The sequence below is a fragment of the Bos indicus x Bos taurus genome, chromosome 21, assembly GCF_003369695.1.
Source record: "Bos indicus x Bos taurus breed Angus x Brahman F1 hybrid chromosome 21, Bos_hybrid_MaternalHap_v2.0, whole genome shotgun sequence".
In the NCBI taxonomy this organism is placed as follows: Eukaryota; Metazoa; Chordata; class Mammalia; order Artiodactyla; family Bovidae; genus Bos; species Bos indicus x Bos taurus.
Window position 1 is genome coordinate 32,664,288 of NC_040096.1, and position 23,572 is coordinate 32,687,859.

Consider the following 23,572-nt stretch of genomic DNA (forward strand, 5'->3'; position numbering starts at 1 on the left):
TGGTACTCCTTATTCTTATCTGTTGGGATTAGCGCTAAAATGGCCCCTTAGTGAAACAGTGTGTAGCGTGGTACATAAAAAGGTCTGCAGGTGAACCATCTGGAGTCCCTTCCTGCAGACTGCATTGCAGTCTTTTGTTCTATAACAGATTTGGACAGCTTTGACTATGCAGGGCCTTAATGGTGGGAAAATGCACTTAATCCTGTTTTGTTTGTCAGTGTTCATTGTTGCGTTATTAGGAAAATTTTTGTTGTTGTAATTTGATTTGGGTTTTTTTAATTTTGACTTGTTTTGCAGCAAAGAAGTAAACGAGGAGGTTGGTCCAAAGGAAGAAAGAGGAAGAAACCTCTTCGAGACAGCAATGCACCCAAATCCCCTCTTACAGGATATGTTCGGTTCATGAATGAGCGTCGAGAACAGCTTCGAGCAAAGAGACCAGAAGTCCCATTTCCAGAAATTACAAGGATGTTAGGCAATGAATGGAGTAAACTTCCTCCGGAGGAAAAACAGGTAATTGTTCCTATTCCTGATCCTTTGCTTGGTTTTGATTTTGTCTCAAAAATAATTTTTGTCAGAAAAGCAAAGAGAATGGACTCTTAATTCTTCACTTTTGTCATGATACCTAGGAGACCAGAATAGCAGGGTCCTTCCTAGTCCTTTTATTTAGCATAGTAGTTTTTATACTCTTTCAGGGTCTGCTGCAGGCATGTGAGCAACCTCAACCAAAGTGGCTCTACTTTTATTTGCTTTATACGCTGAGTTCAAAAAGACTTATGTAAAAAGTAGTTCATTATTAAGAAATCTATTGACATGATTTATCCTGCTGAGTTAAATGAAAAGTCCTGAGTTAAATGAGAATTTTGATAAAATTCTGCTGTTCACATAAGAATTTGAAGAAAAAGATTTAACTGCTTTAATAAATTTTTTTAACTGGAGTTCTGGTAAATTTAACCTACTATGGAAAATAAAGCAAGAACTATTTGAATTCTCTCCCCTCCAAGACAAAAATTAACCCTATTGCCAAACTGAAACAAATCCATCTGTTAGAGAGATCTGAGCAGAATTAAGGACAAGATAGCCACAAACTGACTGAAGCGCCACAAAAGTAGCGTGATGGTAATGATGTTAGAGTGGTTTGGGGTTAAAAGTTCCCAGCATCCTCAGCATCTGAAGTATATCTGTAATTCTTTTTATGTCCTACACTCCTGAAAAAGGATTCCAAACAAATTAAACCAAATTGAAAAACACTCTTGGAAATTAACTGAATTCAAAAAAATTTCAAAGAGATCAGATTGAGTTGCAACTTGAAGCTCCGTGTTTGTGGTAGCAAGCTAATAGAAAACTGTATATCATCCATTGTTTTAGCTGTAATGTATAAAGGGCTAGACAGAGATCATGAGCTGTACATAGTAATTACTCTTTTCTCTTTTTTAATTTTTTTATTTCAAAATTAATATATGATCATTGTTTAAAATTTTTCAGATAATACAGTGATAACTAGTTAAGGCAAGTATTTGTTCTTAAATTTTTATTTGAAAATATTTTTTCAAATGTACAAAAAGTTACAGGCATAGAATAGTACAAGCAAAGAATGCCCAAATACCCTTACTCAGATTCATGTATTATTAACACAACATACTCTCCTGGGCAAGATTGGGCATGTGCTCTTTCTTTCTCTCTGTGTTTCACACTCACACACACAAACACACACAATTTTTTTCTGAATTTTTTCATGTAAGTTACATATATCGTGGCCCCTTACCCTTAAATATTTCAGTGTGAATTTCCTTAGACACATTCTCTCACTTAACCACAGTTAGCAACCTCATACTTTTATATGAACACAATACTTCTGTCTAACTTACCATCTGTACTCCAGTTCCATCAGTTGACCTAACATCGTTCCTCTGTAACATTCCCCCTCCAGTTCAGATTCCACTCCAGGGTTCAGGTTCTGTGTTTAGCAGTCAAATCTCTAGAGTCCTTTAATCCAGTATATTTCCACAACCTTTCTTTGTCTTTTATGACATTCATATTTTTTTAAGAATACCATCTCTCTCTCTTCCTCCCCCTCTTTTTTGTTTACTCTTAACAGAACATTCCTCACTTTATATTTGTCTAATGTTTCCTCATGATTAGATTGAGGTCATGCATCCTTGGTCAGAAAACTGCATAGATGGTGTTGGCCCTTCTCACGGTATCGCATATGCAGGCACACAATGTCATTTATTTCTTGTTGGTAATGTTAATTTTGCTCACTCAGTAAAGTTTTTCACTTTCCCTTATAATTAAGAAGCAGTCTTTGCAGAGACATTTTAAGAACATGCAAATAGTCTGTTCCATTTCAGAATTTTCCCTAGATTTAGCAGTCATTAATAACTTCTTCTTGATCTAATCTTTACCATGATGATTGCAAAATGATGATTTTCCAACTCTAGCACTCAATTCACATGTGCTGGTTGACCCTTAGCATTCTAAGCAAGAGCCCTCTTCCTCTCTCCATTTATGTATTTGTTTATTATTTATTTACTATTGGTATAGGCATATGAATCTCTCTTTTTCCCAATGGTTTATAAATTATTACTAAGTAAATATGATACTTAAATTTTCCCAGATTTGGCCAGGGCGTCCTCTATATCTGGCTTTTGTGTGGGACAAGGCTATTAACATAATTTCTGCCTCTAGTTTGTGTTCATTTAGAAGCAGTATTTTTATACTCTATTTCGTAAACCTAATTGATGAATGAAAAGTACAAGGCATTAAACAAAATGATCCTAGTAGATCAATGAACTTTGTTTAAATAATTAATAGCACAAGGCATGTAGATACAGGCTCTCTCATAGTAGTCCATTTTAGGTCCATAGGATGAGGTCATTCTTTTTTATGTTCTTTGTGTCTCCTCTCTCCTGGCTCTTAAAAGGCGAATTGATGTATGAGATCATCACCTCAGAATGGGTTGGGGATAAAGAAACAGAGTAATATTCCATCCTCTCCCCTGGGAAGATTTAAGTGTGCCTATGTGGTGTGTTGAGGACTCTAGTGGCCATGTGTACTTCTATCTATAGGATTAGAGGAAGAACCATAATCTTCTCGTGAATTTTTTATGAGAATGACCTCAATAGAACTTGTCTTCAGTAAGTTAAAAAAGGCTATAGTCTAAAAAGTCAAAATTGCCTTTTTCTTTTATAATTGAGATATTTTTTTCACATGACTTTTTTTTTTAAATGCTCAAAGCTTATTCCACTTTTACTTTTCTTTCCATGTTCTAATTATCTTTTGTTTTCTTCAAAAAGTTCTTTAGTATTGTACCTCAGTAAGATCTAGTTCTTGAAAATAATTCCACATTTCTTTCCTAGCGCTACCTTGATGAGGCAGACAGAGATAAGGAGCGTTACATGAAGGAACTGGAGCAGTATCAGAAGACTGAGGCCTACAAGGTTTTCAGCAGGAAAACCCAGGACCGTCAGAAAGGCAAATCTCATAGGCAAGGTATCAGAACCAGAATCAAATATATTTGTAGTTTGTTTTGCATGATGTAGTGTCATAAAGCCTACTATTAGAGCAATAAAGATAAAAGATATGTTTCTATCATTTCTCTATTATACTAGATTCACTTAAAGCATCATCTTCAACATTTATTAAAATCACACTGCTCTCATTTAGAAATTTCAGTTGGGTTTCCATATCCAGGATCAACAGTTTGACTTGTACTCCAAGGCCCCTTTTAGTTGCCTGTGCTTTTTCTTCTATTTCCACTTTAGGCATTTCTCTGCAATGCAGAAGACCTGGATTTGATCCCTGGGTAGGGAAAGTCCCCTGGAGAAGGGAATGGCAACCCACTCCAGTATTCTTGCCTAGAGAATCCCATGGACAGAGGAGCCTGGCAGGCTACAGTCCATGGGGTTGCAAAGAGTTGAACACGACTGAGCAACTAACACTTTCACTAACACCTCTAAGCCTTTCATGTGATCATTTCTCCCCGCTTCCAGTGATTAATCTTTTTAATTCACTCATTCTTGTTTGCATGTATTCAAAAAATATGTTGGACACTTCCTATTACATATCAGGATCTCACCTAGGCATTAAGGATGCAAAGGTAAACAAGATACAGAAGATCCTGGTCTCCATGGATCTTTTGTTTTCTGTAAAATTGTTCATCACACTGTTAAAGTATTGCTAAAGTTCCCCTTTTTCAGGGAACACTGCCAAAGAAAGAAGCCCCACTCATAACAGCCTGTCATTCCTTAGCCATTGCGTCTTCTCTGCATTTGGGCATCTTGCCTGCTAAACTGTAATGTTGTGCAAACAGCCTTTGGCATGTGTTTCCTGTCCACTCTCCCACCCTGTTCTCCTTAAAGGTGAGGACTGTGTCTGCTCTTTCTCTTCCATCTAATTACATAACCTATAAGACGGGGTTCCCTTTAACTCTTGTTGACTGATTAATAAAGCTATTAGAGAAAATATGATATGTTTTGAGAACCCACATATACCAGCAGTTTCTGTATTTTGGCACAGTCATTTCCTTACGTTTTTTTGAATTTTGTTTTGTTTTTCAGCTTAATGTTCTTGTTCTTTCATATTTTTAGATGCAGCCCGACAGGCCACTCATGATCATGAGGTAATTAACTTTCTGTCTCCATTGTGTGTTGTGTGTTCATGTGATATATGTATATAATGATGATGCTGTTTGAAATGCTATTGGACTGTTTTTTAATGAATGGCAGAGCATTTTCTATCCTGTAATTAGGATTGAGGTAGTTGCCTTTTAGCTTAAGGATTCTTAGCATATGGCAGACACTTATGTCATGAGTCTGTTCTTGAACTAAGGCCCCTAACTCTAGTCCTTTCTTATGGTACAAGAATTTTACTGGCTTTAAATGCTGAAGATGGCTGGAATCTGGAGTGATGTATAGAAATGGGGACCAACTAATAGCTATAACTTGACCATAATTATCATCACCAGATACTATATTGTGACTCTCAGAAAGTTGTTATTTAGGAAATCCAGCATTTAGTTAAAATGCACTGTTCAACTTACAGCATCTGCAGAGCACAAGTGACAATATCTTGATTTCTATGCCTCCTTTCTTCCCTGGCACATATTTGTTTACTGGTCTTTTCCCCTCCATTTGGTTCAGTTTCAGCAATAGCATTTTGATCTGTGTCCCTGTATAGGATTGAGGCTTATGTGTGTTGGCTGTGTTGCATAGAGAACTTTAAATATATACTTCAGTTCAGTTCAGTCGCTCAGTCGTGTCCGACTAGCCTATGGTTAATATATGATTGTACGAAAATAAAATGTGTGGTATTTTCATGCATGAAAATGTTCAGTGACTCCTCATTGCTTACCAAATCACATTCAAACTCAGCAACCAGGGTTTTCTGTAATTAAGTGCCAATTTCCCTTTCCAAATAACCTAACTCCTATATCTGTCTCTTTTGTTAAGCTTTTTATTTTGTATTAAGGCATAGCTGAATAACAATGTTGTGACAGTTTCAGGTGAACAGCGGAGGAGACTCAGCCCTACATATACATGTGTCCATTCTCCCCCCAAACACCCCTCCCCTCCAGGCTGCCACCCACTGAGCAGAGTTCCATGTGCCATATAGTAGTTCCTTTTTGGTTATCTGTTTTAAATATAGCAGTATGTACGTGTCCATTCCAGACTCCCAAACTGTCCATATATATCTTATGTACTTAAAAAATACTGACTGTTCTCTAAGTGCCCCATCCTTTCCTGCCTCATGTCTGTGCTCATATTCTTCCTTTCATGAGAATACTTTCTTTCCCTCACTCATTTTTGTATCACCCTCTCCTATCCTTCAATTTTGCCTCTAAATTCTAGTCATCCATCAAATCCTATTTCAAGTTCCATTTTTCTCCTTCAAGCTTTTCCTGTTTCCTCCAACTTCCTTTAAACCTCACAGTTCTCTTTATGTCTGTTATGCACTTAGCTGGTCTGGCTAAGGTGCCAGAGTTACTCAAGTGCTTCTGTCATTAACACTCTTGGATTATAATTTCTTTGAAGGCATGTGTGGTCTAGCTTCCATTCTGTACCCATCCACATACCATCTTGCGTTATGTTCTTATATGGAGGAGTTATTCCACAAATACTCATTTGTTTTTATACAAAACCCATTTGTTGAAATAACAATGGAAACTTACACAAAAAGAATTTTCTGATGCACTCTTTTGCATGCCCTGGGTTTTTCACTAAATCAAGGAAATCATTTCTTCAAAATAATGACTTATTTATCGTGGAGTTGTAGTTCTCATACCTAATTTAGTATTGGTTACCTTCAAAATGTAGAGAAAACTTTTAGATTCACAATTCAAATAGATTTATCACCATCCATGAATTATAAAGTGAGAAGCATGGTAAATATGAACATTTTATTTTTCATATAAATCCTATATGCTGCTGCTGCTACTGCTAAGTCGCTTCAGTCGTGTCCGACTCTGTGTGACCCCATAGACGGCAGCCCACCAGGCTCCACCGTCCCTGGGATTCTCCAGACAAGAACACTGGAGTGGGTTGCCGTTTCCTTCTCCAATGCATAAAACCGAAAAGTGAAAGTGAAGTCGCTCAGTCATGTCCGACTCCTAGCGACCCCATGTACCACAAGCCCCCCAGGCTCCTCTGTCCATGGGATTTTCCAGGCAAGAGTACTGGAGTGGGGTGCCATTGCCTTCTCCATATAAATGTAGTTATATATGACATCTCTGTGTTCCAATTAGGATGAAATTTTTTTTGCTTGAGAAACTGTATGTACACTATATGTTTTAAATCATAATTGAATTGTGTTATAAGTTTTCTATACTGCCAGATACTTGTTTAATTACTTATTGCCCACCAATATCACAAATTTTCTAAACTTCTTTTTTTCCCTATTAAGCATCTTTTATAGCTTCTGTATCCTTAATAGTTACAAAACAGAGTATCGACAGTAAAATCTTAGATCTCACATTTTCTAGTCAGTGACTGACTGACTCCGTTCATCAACATGGATTTTGCTGGCCAAACCATGGCATTTTTTGCCTCTAATAAAGTTAATAGTTGCAATCAGAAAAGATTTAGTAGACTTGGTCGGTCGTAGAAGCTGCTGCTGCTGATTTGCGAAATTAAGCATTTTAATAAAATGTTATTTTAGTATGATAGGAATTTCTGCAGTATATGAAAAGGAATAACTCTCTTTGTGATTTTCCTGTTTCAGGATTAGACACATGTGAAACCAAAGAAAAGGAAGGAGTAGGTGGAAAGCCAGCAGTAGTTTCTCAAGTACATATACACTAGGCTTTATAAGCCTGTCTGTTGTATGCCCAGGTCAGGATAAAGCTCTCTTAGTAAGGTTGTTGACTCAATTAATGTCACTCACTTTATCAGTTTTTTTTTTCATTGAATAATAGCTTACTAAATTAGGTAATTTCAAAACAGTTGCAATTTTAAAAACTGGTTTGACAGTTTTTAAACACAGCCACACATAACCTCTTAGTATAATAAGAGTTAAGGAAAATAAGAAAGCACTATGAGTGGGAAAAAAAATCCACAGAAGCCCCATGGAAAGGAGCAACTGAATCGTACCTTAAAGATGACTTAGGTTTTGTGGGGGCATTTCATATATATACATATATATCTTTGGATAAAGTGGCCTGAGCTGAGTTATGAGGAAGTTAATAAAAGAGCAAGTATCTTGCAACGTGCCTGAAACATCACATTTCTAAATGCATGCTTATTTCCTTTTTCTTATCCTATTAGGAATAAAATGGCAAATGCCATAAAACAGTTTTCAAGCTCACATCAAAATTACTAAGACCTCAGAAATCCTCTCACCTGACCCCCTCTTTGCCAGTGAGGAAAATGACTTGCCTAAGAAAGGAGAGAATGTCCCAGAATCACTTACGGAATTGGTTAGAGGCAGAATTGTGACTGAAACCCAGGCGTCTGTAGCCCAGGCTTATTAAGGTCTCTTGGCAGTGCCCGCACACTATATGGAATAAACAGTGTTGCAAGTTAAAATGGGCCTGGCTGCCTGTGGTGTCAGCAAAATTTGTTGCCACTTGAGACAGAAATGATTTGATTTGTATATATGTAGTAAAGAAACCTATTGTATTCCTTAATGGAACTTAGATTCCTAAGACATGGTTACCAAGGTAGATACTGGGGAGCCCTGTTAGAGCTCAAGAAATGCTGACCTGAAAGCCATTCAAGCCATTCTGCATAGCAGTGGGGCACTTCAGCCTGGTACACAATATTGAGAGCATTCCTTAAAGTAAAGGGCACTTGAGAGAAGCATATCACTTCATGAGATTCTGGCCCTGAGCCTAGATCACAGCAAAATAGTTTCAGTTCAAAAGGCCTCTGTTCTCTTACCCTCCACTCAATATATAGAATGAAAACCAAAGTGAAGAGTATTCTTGCTCCTCTCAAATCAGAAGCCAGCCTCCTAGACCCAGGAGTCAGCTAGTTTTACTCTCAAGAAAGTGTCTAAATCTCATGTGGGGACTAAGATAGAAACAATAATTTTGTTTCTCCTTTAATTTATGAAAAATGACAAAATGACACTCAACGTGAACAAATTAGACCCCTTCAATGACGAGGTAATGAAATCCTTATGATTTTAATCCCTTGAGTGATCCTTGGAGCAGCTTAAGTATATCTGAGCCCCCAAGAGTATCCCCTCCAATGCCGAGTAACGTACTCAGTAATGGAAGAGTGCTGATGGTTTTTATGACGACTCTTCAGTTAAACAGAATTTCTCTCTTGGCCCTTCAGAGACTGAACAGTTTCATTTAATTGCTGTGGTGTTTCTTATTTTGTACTCTTAAGAATCTGTACCAAGAGGCAGTGTGTTAATGCACTTATGTGGTGCTATCCTCTGCCCTTACGTAGTTAGCTTGGTCTGGACTGCTCTGGCAAGGAAGAAAACAGAATTACCTGTCTGAGCAGAATCTAAGCCTTGGAGAGGGCTCTTGGTACCATGGTAATGGGAGCCAGGCATCCACACCAACCCATCTGACTGGCATATATTCAGACCTATAGCTAAGTAAATTGATCTCACACGACTGAAGCGACTTAGCAGCAGCAGCAGCAGCAGCAAGCCAGTACAGTTAAGTAAGAGACTGAGCAGGATGGGATGATAAAATTATAAGCCTTTATCTAAAGTCATTTGTGGACTTACATCTGTTATGTCTTGTACAGTAACAGAGTTAAAGCATATGGTAAGCCAGCAGAGTTGAGAGAAAGCCACTGTGAAATATATCTAAGATCTCTTCTGGAACCAGTCTTTCTTACCCATACATTAATTCTCTTTGAAATCCACCAAGAACTGGCTACCGTCTTACTTGGGTTTCTCTTACCTTGGACGTGGGGTATCTCTTCACAGCTGCTCCAGCAAAGTGCAGCCACTGCTCCTTACCTTGGACGAGGGGTATCTCCTCACTGCCGCCCCTCCTGACCAGAGAGTTCCAGAAAAACATCTATTTCTGCTTTATTGACTATGTCAAAGCCTTTGACTGTGTGGATCACAATAAACTGTGGAAAATTCTGAAAGAGATGGGAATACCAGACCACCTGACCTGCCTCTTGAGAAACCTGCATGCAGGTCAGGAAGCAACAGTTAGAACTGGACATGGAACAACAGACTGGTTCCAAATAGGAAAAGGAGTGCGTCAAGGCTGTATATTGTCACCCTGCTTATTTAACTTCTATGCAGAGTACATCATGAGAAACGCTGGGCTGGAAGAAGCACAAGCTGGAATCAAGATTGCTGGGAGAAATATCAATAACCTCAGATATGCAGATGACACCACCCTTATTGCAGAAAGTGAAGAGGAACTAAAAAGCCTCTTGATGAAAGTGAAAGAGGAGAGTGAAAAAGTTGGCTTAAAGCTCAACATTCAGAAAATGAAGATGATGGCATCTGGTCCCATCACTTCATGGGAAATAGATGGGAAAACAGTGGAAACAGTGTCAGACTTCATTTTTCTGGGCTCCAAAATCACTGCAGATGGTGACTGCAGCCATGAAATTAAAAGACGCTTACTCCTTGGAAGAAAAGTTACGACCAACCTAGACAGCATATTCAAAAGCAGAGACATTACTTTGCCAACAAAGGTCTGTTTAGTCAAGGCTATGGTTTTTCCAGTGGTCATGTATGGATGTGAGAGTTGGACTGTGAAGAAAGTTGAGTGCTGAAGAATTGATGCTTTTGAACTGTGGTGTTGGAGAAGACTCTTGAGAGTCCCTTGGACTGCAAGGAGATCCAACCAGTCCATTCTAAAGGAGATCAGCCCTGGGTGTTCTTTGGAAGGAATGATGCTAAAGCTGAAACTCCAGTACTTTGGCCACCTGATGCGAAGAGCTGACTCATTGGAAAAGACTCTGATGCTGGAAGGGATTAGGGGCAGGAGGAAAAGCAGACGACAGAGGATGAGATGGCTGGATGGCATCACCGACTCGATGGACATGAGTTTGAGTGAACTCCAGGAGATGGTGATGGACAGGAAGGCCTGGTGTGCTGCAATTCATGGGGTCACAAAGAGTCGGACACGACTGAGCGACTCAACTGAACTGAAGAACTGGCTAGAGGCAGAGTTTTGCCTGTTGAAACTGGGGCCTTCAGTGATAATTCTGTTGTTTGTTTCTAAATCATTCTGGAAAACTTCACTTTATTTCTTTAAGAGGTAAAAGGGTAAAAATTAAGTGCTCTGAAAGTTTCTTCAGGTAAATACATAGTTTTTCACACTTCCATCCAAGATGTCTCTCTTAATGAGCTGCCCTTGGCAGGCAGTTCACATAGCCCAGCCCTCCATAACAAGGCAGGCACCAATATGAAAACAGGAGCTTGGCTGTCAGAGTTCCTTCATAGGCTGTTAACTGCTTAGCCTTTCTGCTGGGCACCAAATCATATTTGTGTTCAAAGATAAAAGACCAGTGGTGGCAAGAGTAGGAAATATACATTCTATCTCTGGCACTAAATGTGTTTTTATAGGAATGATTTCTAGACTTTTTAAACTGTTCATTATGTTATAAAGGTTTTGAAATCCTCAGATTTCACTAGCAATTTCTTCAGTACTCATTTCCCACTGTTTTCTTTACCATCTTATATTATGCAAGATTTTAAATACTGCCAAGACACTTATAATTTATATTCTTAATACTTTCAACTTTAAATTCATTGTAGAAATTGTTGCTAAAGCATTTTGAAATATTGACTTTATTCACAAAGATCATTGTGGAATATGTTTTGCAGTGGTTTTGTGAGACTTATTTTTAATGGCTTATTGGTGAATTAATTTTAGGTTTATTATTTTTTCTCTCACATAATCCTTGGCATTCTCATATTTATTTTTTTTATTTTTTTTTTAATTTTATTTTATTTTTAAACTTTACATAATTGTATTAGTTTTGCCAAATATCAAAATGAATCCGCCACAGGCATACATGTGTTCCCCATACTGACTTTTTGGTTTTGTTTGTTTTTGCTGTGTCCGAAGAAAGTCTGAAAGATCCCCATTATAGGCTGCCCTTGTAAATAAGTAGACGTCCTAATGGAATACCGTTATTGTTGCTTGTGGCTGGCAGATCTCTGCTTAAAATTCTTATTGTCCACTCTGCAAAGTTAGATTGAATCATCCTATCTCAGAGAGCACTTTATATGCATAACCAACAGAAGCAATGGAAAAATCACCCAGAAATTATTTCTCTATACCTACCTCTTAGATGAAAAGTTATGACCAACCTAGAATTGTGGTGTTGGAGAGGACTCTTGAGAGTCCCTTGGACAGCAAGGAGATCCAACCAGTCCATCCTAAAGGAAATCAGTCCTGAATATTCATTGGAAGGACTGATGCTGAAGCTCCAATACTTTGGCCACCTGATGTGAAGAACTGACTCATTTGAAAAGTCCCTGATGCTGGGAAAGATTGAAGGTGGGAGGAGGAGGGGACAACAGGGGATAAGATGGTTGGATGGCATCACCGACTTAATGGACATGCGTTTGAGCAAGCTCCAGGAGCCAGTGATGGACAGGGAGGCCTAGCATGCCGCAGTCCATGGGGTTGCAAAGAGTCAGACATGACTGAGCAACTGAACTGAAGCGACTGATACCTACCTCAGTCACTTTCTCCCTTGTACACTGTTGACTATTCAGAGCAGAGAGCTAAGAAATGGTTTCCACCATCTCCATTAGGGAAGTTTATGTAGGTTTGTTTTAAGGTTTCTCATTGCACAGCAGTTGTCACCTGAGAGAGCTGAATACTTAACATGCTTGAGCTCTGTGAAAGTTTGGTTCCAAAGGAAAGGTGAATACATTTTCTTCACAGCCTCACCTAGACTGACTGATTGCTGCTCATCTTACTATTTCATTAAGGAAAACATGACCATTGTGGCTGCAGGCACTACTGTTTAATTTAGTTTAAGAATTGACTGTTTTGTTACTCTTGATTCACAGAAAGAAGCAGAAGTAAAGGAACGATCTGTTTTTGACATCCCTATATTTACAGAGGAATTCCTGAACCACAGCAAAGGTGATTACCAAAGGATCGTATTGCGTTCCTCACATCTGTGACAGGGGATTTAGTTGTCAGGAGAAATTAATTGCTCAAAAGCAATGGTAGTGATATTCCCGACCCTGGGACTGGTCTGGAAGAAGGAAGCTGCTTCTATTTCACTCTCTATTAAAAATAGCTACTCAGAAACCAGTGGAGGAAAGCTCAGCCAGTGTTGTCAAAGTAGCTTTAGTCTCTGAATCAGAAGAAATAAATATACATCACTAATTCAGTTGCTTTCAGGCTGTTAGCCAAGAACCCTTTGTACAAATGAAAGCTTGCATGGATGTCCAAAATATAAAATAAATAAGAGCAAAGCTGACCCCACTACAATAAGCTTTGGACCCACAGCTGTGCTTGCCCAATCTCCCAGGATCCCCCTGTGAAACCCCTCAGGCTTCTCATAGCACAGCTTTAAACAGACCAAACAAACAAACACTGGGAATTGCAGCTGTTCCTTGCAGTGTTAAGTATAGAATATGACCAGCTTTAAGAATTAAAATAACTCTGGAGAGCCAGGCGTTTTATTGCTGAAATTGCTATCTGAAAGGCCATAATAAGACTAGGGACAGGAGGAGGGGTAGCTAATTAGAGATAGCTAAGCAGAACTTCTAGAAGAGTCACTGGGACTCCTCAGAGACACTGTGTTATCTGTGTTTTGGGGGGCTTGCGTCCTCAGCTCGGGAGGCAGAGCTCCGTCAGCTTCGCAAATCCAACATGGAATTTGAGGAGAGGAACGCGGCGCTGCAAAAGCACGTGGAGAGCATGCGCACAGCGGTGGAGAAGCTGGAGGTGGACGTGATCCAGGAGCGCAGCCGCAACACCGTCTTGCAGCAGCACTTGGAGACGCTGCGGCAGGTGCTGACCAGCAGCTTCGCCAGCATGCCCTTGCCTGGTAACATCATCCCCACCTGAGTCGTGTAAAGCAGTGGGGGATGGGGAGGTGCTGCATATGTTGGCGTTGGTGTGGTGAGGCTGAAGTCTCCCTTCAAGGGGAAGACCAATAAACAACGAGGTCGTTTCCTCAGAGTTTTCTGTAGGTCATGTAATAGAATCTCAGTATTGGTTAAAATCTGGAGGAGGGCATGGCAACCCACTCCAGTACTCTTGCCTGGAGAATCCCCACGGACAGAGGAATCTGGTGGGCTCTAGTCCATTCAGTCGCCAAGAATCAGACAGGACTGAGCCACTAAGCACAGCACAGCCCATTGGTTAAAATAATCCAAAATTTCAGACTCTGCTCAGTTAAATTTTCCTTCAATTATATTTTAACATAATCTACTTTCTATTAAGTTTAATTTGATTTTCAGAATAGTTGAAACTGTGTAATAAATCCTCAGTGGAGTGCTTTTCTTTTTTTTTCAATTGTGCTATAATTGATGTATAACACTGTTAATTTCCAGTGTACAACATAATGATTCTGTATCTGTAAATGCTGTGAAATGATCACTGCAAGTCTAGTTACCATGTGCCTCCACGCGTGTATGCACGCCAAGTCACTTCAGGTGTGTCCTACTCTTTGCAACCCTGTGGGCTGTAGCCCTCCAAGTTCCTCTGTCCATGGGATTTCCCAGACAAGAATACTGGAGTGGGTTGCCATGCTCTCCTCCAGGGGATCTTCACAACCCAGGGATTGAACTCTTACCTCTCCTGCATTGGTAGGTGGGTTCTTTACCGCTAGTGCTACCTGGGAAACCTGTACCACCATACAAAGTTGCAAACAAATTTTTCTTCTTGTGATGAGAACCTTTAAGATACACTTTCTTGGCAGCTTTCAAACATGTAGTACAATACTGTCACTCCACCCCCGTGACTTAATTTATTTCATCACTGGACGTTTTTATTTCTTGATCCCCTCTCCCACATCACCTGTTCCCCCAGAGCACTTTTCTGATATAAGTGTGCTGGCTTTGTGATATTGTCTTAATGGGAAGGAAAATAAATACTAGTATTTCTTATATATGTTTTCATGTTGAAAATCGTCACAGCAGATCTAAGAGAGTCTTTAACCTGTTTTATGCAACTACTCTTATATGCTGTGTAGCAATAATAGTCCATCTGTTTATTTAGAGTATGTGGATGAATTTCATTTCTTTGAGGTCTAAAAGTCTCTCCTCTGAAATTAAAATCTTCTCTGTGGAGCAGACCCCATTAGAATCAAGTTTATTTTGCTGTGGAATCACTGATCTGTGTTACTATTGAACTGAATGGGGAATATTACTTTCTCTTATCTCACTTCAGGAAGTGGAGAGACACCTACAGTGGACACTATCGACTCCTATATGAACAGACTGCACAGTATTATTTTAGCTAATCCCCAAGACAATGAAAACTTCATAGCTACAGTTCGAGAAGTTGTGAACAGGCTTGATCGTTAGGGAATGGTGAGTGCTCACTGACTTGATTCGTACATGCTAGCACATCATCAAAACTAAGATGGCATTAGACTTTATTAATACTACTAAAATCCTGGAATGACATTGAATAAGTGAGTTGGAGGCTTAAGATTCCTGTTGCTTGGTTGCTAAATGTAGAAAATAGTGTTGGAAAACTGAATCAAGATAGTTTTTCCTCATGCATACCTCCATGTGGCTTAATAGAAAGAGCATGATTTTTGTGGTTGGATCTCAATTCTAGCTTTGTCACTTATTAAGTTGTATTCTTAGGTATTAGTTTCCCAAAGGGTTTTGAAGGTTGAGTGAGAAATTTAAAGGAAATAACCCCCCAAAGAACACATTGGACAAAATAAGTATCACTTAATTGTTAAGCTTCCTTTTCCCTGTAAATTTAACGATAATTCACAATAGTCAATGAGACATTGTATGTGTACAAGCCTATGTCAGTAAGCTTTTCATTCACCACTCAGTATCAGAGTAACAGTTGTGTGTTAAATGTTAATGTGGGCTAAACTTACAGTGAAACAGTTAATGCCTTGATTGAATATATTAAAAAATATATAAACTCTCAATAAGTGAAAGGAGAGAAATGAGAAAATAAACTTTTAAAAAATACATTCAATAAATGACTTGTAATATGTTTTACATCCTTTTAGAAGAGAAAAAATACATTTCTAAAGGGGGCCTGCCTTTATAAACTTTTTGGTACTAATGGTCAGTCATCAGTATCATTTCTTAAATGGAACTGGTATTCTTTCACTCAGATTCCTAGAGATGGAGTACCCTTTAGTTTTTCATTCCACAATTGACAGCCCTTTGGTCTGTCAATTAAATTGTTCCATCCCTGCAGACATATGAACTATGTGGAAATCTTAGGGTTGGACCATACAGTGAATGGCTATATATGGATCCTAAAACAAGAGTGGATGGCAGGATACACTTCTTAGCAAGGCTGGTCATGGGTTTATATCTTTATTTGTCCTACAGGTAAATGAGCATACTCATATACATGTTCATATTCTAACATGGTCTTGACCTTGAGCAACATGTGCAAGAATAAATAACGCCTATAATTCTTTATCTAATGAGGTCGTGTCTGCCTGCAGAGACAAAGGCAGTCGTTTCTATCCTTCTTGGCCACGGGCTCCAATAGTAACGGTACAGGGCAATTCATCATACTTTATCCGAGTCGTGCTCTGATGGGGGAAAGGATTACTGTCCTTCTAGTGAGTAGCCAGATGGAACAGACCATACTTCTAAGAGATGACTGGACTCCCTACAGAATAAAGAAATGGCATTACTGCTGCTGTTTATGAAGGAAACAGCTTGTAAACCTAGGCCTGGGATTTTCAGGAGCTCATCACCCTTCGCATTTTCACACAGTGTTTTCAATTAGCACTCTGGTAGGCTTGAAAAGAAAGAGCTGGGAGAAACAGTGTGGTGGACTGTGGAAGAACACGGTAACTGATAACGTGCTGTCTCCTCACATAGGTAAAGGGCAGTTGTTGTGAGTTTTGAGCCAAAAATGGTTTTCCATTTTGAGCATTTGGCCAGTAAGACTTTTCTAAAGCTTTACCCATCTTAAGGATATAAACTGTCATATCTGCTTTCTGAGGTGTCTTTGAAAACCTAGAACATTATCATTATCCTTGATTTTAACCTACAAATACTTTGCCCTTAAAAGAAAGAGTAGCTGAAAATGTGAACGGTTTTGTTACTACAGATTTTTACAATCTAGCCATGTAAACATAACTAAGAATGGTTAGCTCTCCACACCCTCTGAAACTGTCAAATGAAACAGTTATAAAGACTATGATTAATTCTAGCTTGGCTTCATTATACAAATATGTACAGACAACTAGGCCTGATGTCCCCAGCATTCATGGTGCAATTAATTACTCTGACATGGGCTTGGCAAAGTTTTCTTCCTTTGTCAGGAGCCAGCAAGTGAAAGGAAGCGAATGGTCTATGGTTTTTAGAGCAGCATGTTAGAGCTGGAAGAGGTCTTTAGAAATCCCATCATTGTACATACAAAGAAACTGAGTCCCAGAGAGGTGAGATGTCTTGCCTAAAAATACCTAAGTAGGCAAGTGCAGATTCTAGAACTAGAACACATGTATCTAAATGCAATTGAGTTTCTAGAACATTGATACAAGGGGGTAGGGATGGGTGTCAAGGGAGAGCACTGAAAATCTTAGAATGAAAGCAGTAAGATAAATGGGGGGTAATTAAGAAAAAATTACAATCCAGCAATTATAATGTAAATTTTTGTTCAGCCATTTTATAATTATTTTTTATAGATATACAATGGAAGAATTACTCCAGTTGTCTTCTTTCTTTGTGGCTAACTTATACTTAGAAAAAGTGGAGCTGGGAGGAAGCCATGGGGGTGATTTCACATGGAGAGGTGACTACTGTATATATCAAAAGCCATATGTTGCTTGATTTCAGTTGAACCAAATGATAAATAGTTACCTATTTGAGGACTGGAAAGAAAACAACTTTTTTATGTTATTGCATTTTTATTCATGTAAGGATTTATTCATCTTATGCACACAGTACTTCCCTACACATGCAGGGAGCCTTAGATTTATACTTGAAGAAAGTTGGTTTGATTGACCAGGACCAAAGTACTCATTTTTCATCATCGAATTTGTCCCTGATACTTGGTTTTCTGTGTTTGGCTGGCAATTTTCCAACCTCCCCATTGTGGCTGAACTGGAGCGGGGCCACGTTTGTCGTTGAAATGTCTAAAATGCCTTAGTGAGGTTGGCTGCTGGCAGTTTTATGAGCTCCTTGGTTTACATACACCCTGCTACTCACCTTAACCCTTTTGAAGATAGAGCATCGCAGTATTTTCACTCAAAGTCTGAACCCTTTCTGATCTGTGCTTACCTTTTTGGTATCTTTTTTCATTTGTTTTTTTTCTCCCAGTTCTACAGGTCTTAGAGCTCCAGGATGTTCTGTAAGTGGTTTCACTTGTTCAGAATGAGAAGCCATCCGTGGAAATTTGAGTTGAGTGGAGGCAGAGAAGGCGTACAGATTATTCTGCTTGTGAAAGAACCGTCAGTTATGAGGTACATGCCTTCACCCCAGGAAGCCATGTGAGGGAGCAGCAAAAGGAACATGTATGTGAACTTCCTATGGAATTGTCCTTGTGAAGCTTTGACCATGTACAAGTCTTCAGTCTCCTATCATCTATACTTCTGTTCAAGTGGGTCTGCGTATATTCTGCTGACTAGACACCCCTGAGACAGGCACCTTCTGCAGCAGAAAGGAAGCCTTCTCATTGTTCTGCTTCATTCAGATTGGACTGTCTTATCACTGGCTCTGTGGTTTTTATCAGTGGTTTTCCTACCTAGCTGTCACTTCTTTTTTAATGCTTTTGGGGGTTAATTTTTTTATATTTTCTTCACCCCACCAAGTTAGATGTCTCCATTTTCTGACCTCTGGGCTTTGTTGCTCAGCAGGGCTCTGAAGGAGAGTTTCTCTCATTGGACAGGCCCAATCTTCTCCCATCATTGTCCTGCTGTGACTCCAAAGAAAGGAGCTTCTTGTTGACAGTGTCCTGTGGAGCGAGGCTGTGTCTCATACCCCACACAGCGCTCAGTGGGTGCCAGCCCTTGTAGTGGAGGCTTTGTGATTGCTGCCCTGAAGGAGAGCACTCTTTCCTCCCCCCTTGGTACTGCCTGCTGTTTTCTAAGCACTGCTCCTGCACGTACCCTGCGTCCCGGCCCCAGCAAGGCTCTTCTGTTCCCATCTGTTGGCAGTGACTTGTGCAATATTTTTGCTGAGAGAAAGGTCACTGGTAAACAGGAAAGAACAAGAAAAGTAGTTTCTCACTTGGTAGGAGAAAGATCCTAAAGTTTCTTATAAGTGAAAACAGGGGAAATCCCTGTGTGCTTGAGGTGTACCGAGTTATGGATATGGATGGCGGAAATGTCATCAGAATACTGCCAGCTGACAGAGGAGAACACAGAGGAATTCTCCATCCTTTGTCTTTCTTCTCTAATCATAACTGCAGAGTCTGTATCAAAGGGACAGGCTTTCCTTCCCTCTCCCTTCTTGTGATTGAAAAAAAAAAATACACAGCAAAAGGGAAGAGAGGTTTCTGATTTTCATCTCAGGGTTTGGTTTTGTTGTGTTATGTGTTGATGCTGTGGAGCACAAGGCTGGCGGTTGCAGCTGAGATCTTTGGAACCAAAGCAGGGCACACTGAGCCCACTGTCCAGGCACCATGCCACCAAGGGCAGGTGGAAGTGTGGCCCCCTCACAGTATGCTCACAGGCCAGGGTGCAAGCCAGACACCCCCATCATGTTGCTGCAACCCTCCTGTCTTCTCAGCATCTCCTCCCCTGATTTCTTTCTTAACCCAAAGGAAACAAAACAACAGCAAAAAAACAACCTTGTTAAAAGTTCTTACATGAACACACATCAAATTTTCATGTACTGAAGCCCATACATATACCACCCTGGCCGTCTTTGAGAATAAGAGCCCATCATTATCTCTATAAACCTGCCAACTCACCTGCTCTTCTGTGTTTTCCTACTCTCACTGGCCATTCCTAGCTCTTCTCTCAGACACCCTGCCTGCTCAGTCCAAGCTGGAATGCACTGTCTGTGGCAGGAGGACAGCCAAGCCAGTTCTGGAGTTTGTGTCTGCCTTCTGCCAAATACTTTGTCTCCTTTCTTCCTCCTCATATTTCTCTCTGTCTCACCTTTGTGTTAGTTTTGCACAGCATTATTAGCAGTGCTGTGCACCAGGGAACGCTGTAATAGGGCCAGAGCTCATCCTTCTCCTTCGTCTGGATAGATACCTGACACTGACTTGAGAGACATCCGTAATCGGGAATGCATGAGATCTCAAGAAAGCTGGCAGTTTGAAAGCATTTTCACAAAATAGCAACCTGCGTCTGACATGCTGGCCCCTCCAGCAGCTACACCTGACTCACTGGTGGCTGGAATTCAACTGCCACAAAACAAGAAGGTTCCGGGAAGCAGGTCTGTCTTACCTGCTCTCTCCTCTGTGCCCAGCCAGGAAGGTAGTAAGTGAGCTCAGAGGCTAACACAATACCGAATTCACATTTCCCAGTAAACTTGTAGATATTATTGCACTAATATGTTCTTCTCAAGAAATAAGTTGTTGCCTATTCAGTGTTACAGATTTCTTTCTTTTTATTAAAACACAAAGAGCAGCTGAGGAAAATGAGACAGATTCTGACAGAATGAAATTTTAGGAAAAAAATGTATACGTGTGTTTGAAACTGTTGAAATGCCAAGTTTTCTGTACAAGTGTTTTTGTAATTAAACTTTTAGATTTTCTTTGTTTTTTAAAGAAGTCGATATGCTTGCTTGATGTTTGCCTCATTAAAAACTTTTCTATGTTGAATCTACTCGATTCAGTTTTACCTGCATTGCCTTCTTATCTTAAAGACTTTGTCAACTCTACATTAATCATTGTCTGTTACACTTTTAAAATGGTAACATTCATTTTATTAATTGCTTATTCAAAATGTGTCTTAGCCTGTTTGAGGGTTCAGTTCTCCTAATGTATGCTATAAGAATACAGTGAACTATAATTCATTCTAATGTAGCAGTAGTATTCTGGAGGCAACTTGAAAGAAGTCTCATGTTCTTAAAGTCAGTGACTTCAGCCCCCTTGATAGGAGGCCTAAAGACAGTCTTCCTTTTGACTAAAGAGAGAAATTTTCCTTAAATACTTGCCTTCAAAAGTAACACTACTTCATTAGTCAAAATCTGTCTTAAAGGAAATTTGTCGCCTACTTCAGCATGCTTTTTAAATTCTAAGGGTGAGCTCTCCTGGCTTCCAAAGCCTGCTGCCCTCTGAGTAAGCTAGTTATGTGGCATTGGGCAAGACTTGCTTTGTTCCCAGTTTCCTCATCTGACATGCCTCAGCTCTCTTACACTTGTCAGAAAGATAGAATTGGGTGATGAATTGACTGTACTTTGGAGGCTATAAAGAATCTTAAATGAATGCCAGGAATTATTGAGGCAACTCAGGGTCAGACTTGACTATGTTTAACAGAAACTCAAATCAGCAAAAGCTTAAATAAGACACATCTGTTTCACTGAAAAGTATTCCAAATGTAGGCAATCCAAGACCAGTATAGGGGCTCCTGTCTGCACCACAAGAAGGTTCCTTTCTCAAGGTCACTTCATTGTCAAAAACAGCCACTTGACCATCAGCCATCATTTGAAATTCCTGGCAGCTTAAAGGAAGAAAAAGGCCAAGGACAAAATGGGCAAACTCAGCTGAGTCAGCACCCTTTAAAGAGTCTTCCTAGAAACCACACAACGCTTCCAGAATGCAGTCATGTGACAACAGCTGGCTATGGGAGGCCAAGGATTATCACCTTTCCTCGGACATTACTGCCTCCAATAATATACAGGTTTTAGTCAGTAAGGAAGGAGAAAATAAATACCAAGCAGGCAACTGAGTTAGTTACATGACTCATATGTGACTGTATGTATGCATAGGCCAGCCCAGACTCTAAGGCCAGCCCTGCTCTGCTAGTGAGCAAGATGTATTATCCTGTCTTTGCCTCTTGGCCATCGTGAATGACCATGTACTTCCTTGGTACTTCCCCCAACTTAAATAGCCAAAAAGCTGACAACCAAATTCAACCAGAGTTAGCATTTTCCTCTTGCCACCTTAGTTCATCCCTTACCTCTCAACAGCTGGTGGCCAGTCTTGTCTGGTAAAAGTCAGCATAAACAGGTGGCAGTGTTTCCTCTAGTTGTTTGTTCCCTTTCTCTAACTGTTCAGCATCTGCTGGATTAAAACAACAACAGGATAATCTTTCCCTACCGGTGGGGAGATTGAAGTATTGCTTGGCAGAAAAGCTCATAGCTACTTCCTGCCCTCTAAATTTCCTGCCTTGCAACTGAGGGTTCCAAGTCAAGGACCTTGTCTTTGTTTTATTTATTTACATGCTTACACATAGCCAGTGCTTAAAAATATATTTTAAAATATCTATACAAATAAACACTAGTTCATACCCTAGCTCACAAAAAAGATGAGGATTGAGAATTTAAAAGATCAAGTAAAAATGTTAATGTACTTCCTCTTACCCAGAAACCATTTCAGTTTAGTGCTGGGGGAACGTGGTCCATAGGGAGGATCGTCTGCCAGAAGCATAAATGTCAGTTCTTTTAGCCTAGAAAAATGCAGAAAGGAGGAGGAGCTGTGAGATAAGGATGGCAATGGGAAACTAAGAGCAGGGTCAATGCAAATTGCCCAGATAGAAGGATTTTTGTAAACCAGTTGGAACTACTGGGATGGGAAGAAAATGCCTTAGATGTTTAGATAAGAATATATAAGACAGTGGATATAGAAGTAGCCTTTTGTCTGAGTCTCGAACACCAGAGCCAGTTCTTTATTTCTGTTTTCCGTTTCATGTCAGTTCACTGTTTGGAACTACAGAAGTATTTATAAAATATATTTCTGCCCTTGGCATGACAGTCCAGTGGGAAGAACAGATATCTGCATAAATAGTTCTAACACAGGGCAGCCTGTAATTAAGAGTTTTAATGGTGGTAAATACTTTTTGGATAGTGTATTGCTTGAATCTCACCTGACAAGAGCTGATTTTTCCATAATTGCAAGAGTTTGCAATGGGAAATTAAGTCTTGTGGGATCAGCATCTTAACTAATAAGGGCTTTCTCTGAAATGTAAATGAAATATAAAGTCTATACTGTTAACCATCAAAGTTTTCTAGCAGCAGTTGAGGTAGCTGAAAGGTGAAAGTAGTTGGATTATTGTAATTTAGACAATACTTCTTCAAAGTATGCTTTTGACTCATTAACAGGTCATTAAATCAATAAGATGATCAAAACCTTTTTTCATTAAATTGAAGAATGCACTGCATATGAAAGTGAAGTCACTCAGTCGTGTCCGACTCTTTGCAACCCCGTGGACTGTAGCCCACCAGGCTCCTCCCTCCATGGGATTCTCCAGGCAAGAATACTGGAGTGGGTTGCCATTTCCTTCTCCAGGGGACCTTCCCGACCCAGGGATCGAACCCAGGTCTCCCGCATTGCAGGCAGACACTTTTAACCTCTAAGCCACAAGGGAAGCCTAGTAAGAGTAAATATTATTTTGTGAAACTTGTTTCCACTTTAGAGCAGACACATGTGATGGGTTACAATGTGAAATGTATTTCGTACTGTGGGGTCACAATAAAGATAGTCAATGATTGTTTCACTACCTCTAAAATCAGATTGAACTGCTGGGTTCGAGTTTGGGCTCCATTTTTCTGCTTGTGTGACCTAAGGTGAGTTGCTTAAACCAGTCTGCGGCTCAGTCTGTAACACAGGGATATTTATAGTTTCCATTGTGTACAGTGTGGGGGTGGGGTTGTTTGGCTTTGTTGGTTTGGTTTTGTTTTTTATTGGCTGCGCTGGACCTCCACTGAAGCACATGGCTCTTCACTGTGGTGCATGGGTTTTCCCTAGTAGCGCGTGCACAGGCTTCTCTTGCTACAGAGCACAGGCTTTAGAGTGTGCAGGCTCTCTAGTTGAAAGGTGGGGGCTTAGTTGCCCTACAGCAGGCAGAGTCTTAGTTTCCTGACCAGGGATCGAAACCTGCATCCCCTGCCTTGGAAG

The 23,572-nt window shown here is 39.9% G+C and overlaps 1 protein-coding gene across 2 annotated transcripts in view; it reads left to right on the top strand.

Annotated features, from left to right (window-relative positions):
* The window catches only part of HMG20A (high mobility group 20A), a 76,986-nt gene extending 56,644 nt beyond the window's left edge, over positions 1 to 20,342 (top strand). For both annotated transcript variants that reach the window (XM_027520771.1, XM_027520770.1), the window contains exons 4-10: positions 298 to 510; positions 3,357 to 3,489; positions 4,587 to 4,618; positions 12,454 to 12,529; positions 13,230 to 13,445; positions 14,792 to 14,934; positions 17,881 to 20,342. In XM_027520771.1, coding sequence (XP_027376572.1) covers positions 298 to 510; positions 3,357 to 3,489; positions 4,587 to 4,618; positions 12,454 to 12,529; positions 13,230 to 13,445; positions 14,792 to 14,928 — 807 coding nt within the window. In that variant the 3' untranslated portion in view covers positions 14,929 to 14,934; positions 17,881 to 20,342. The remainder of the gene's footprint in view (positions 1 to 297; positions 511 to 3,356; positions 3,490 to 4,586; positions 4,619 to 12,453; positions 12,530 to 13,229; positions 13,446 to 14,791; positions 14,935 to 17,880) is intronic.
* The last annotated feature ends 3,230 nt before the right edge of the window (positions 20,343 to 23,572 follow it).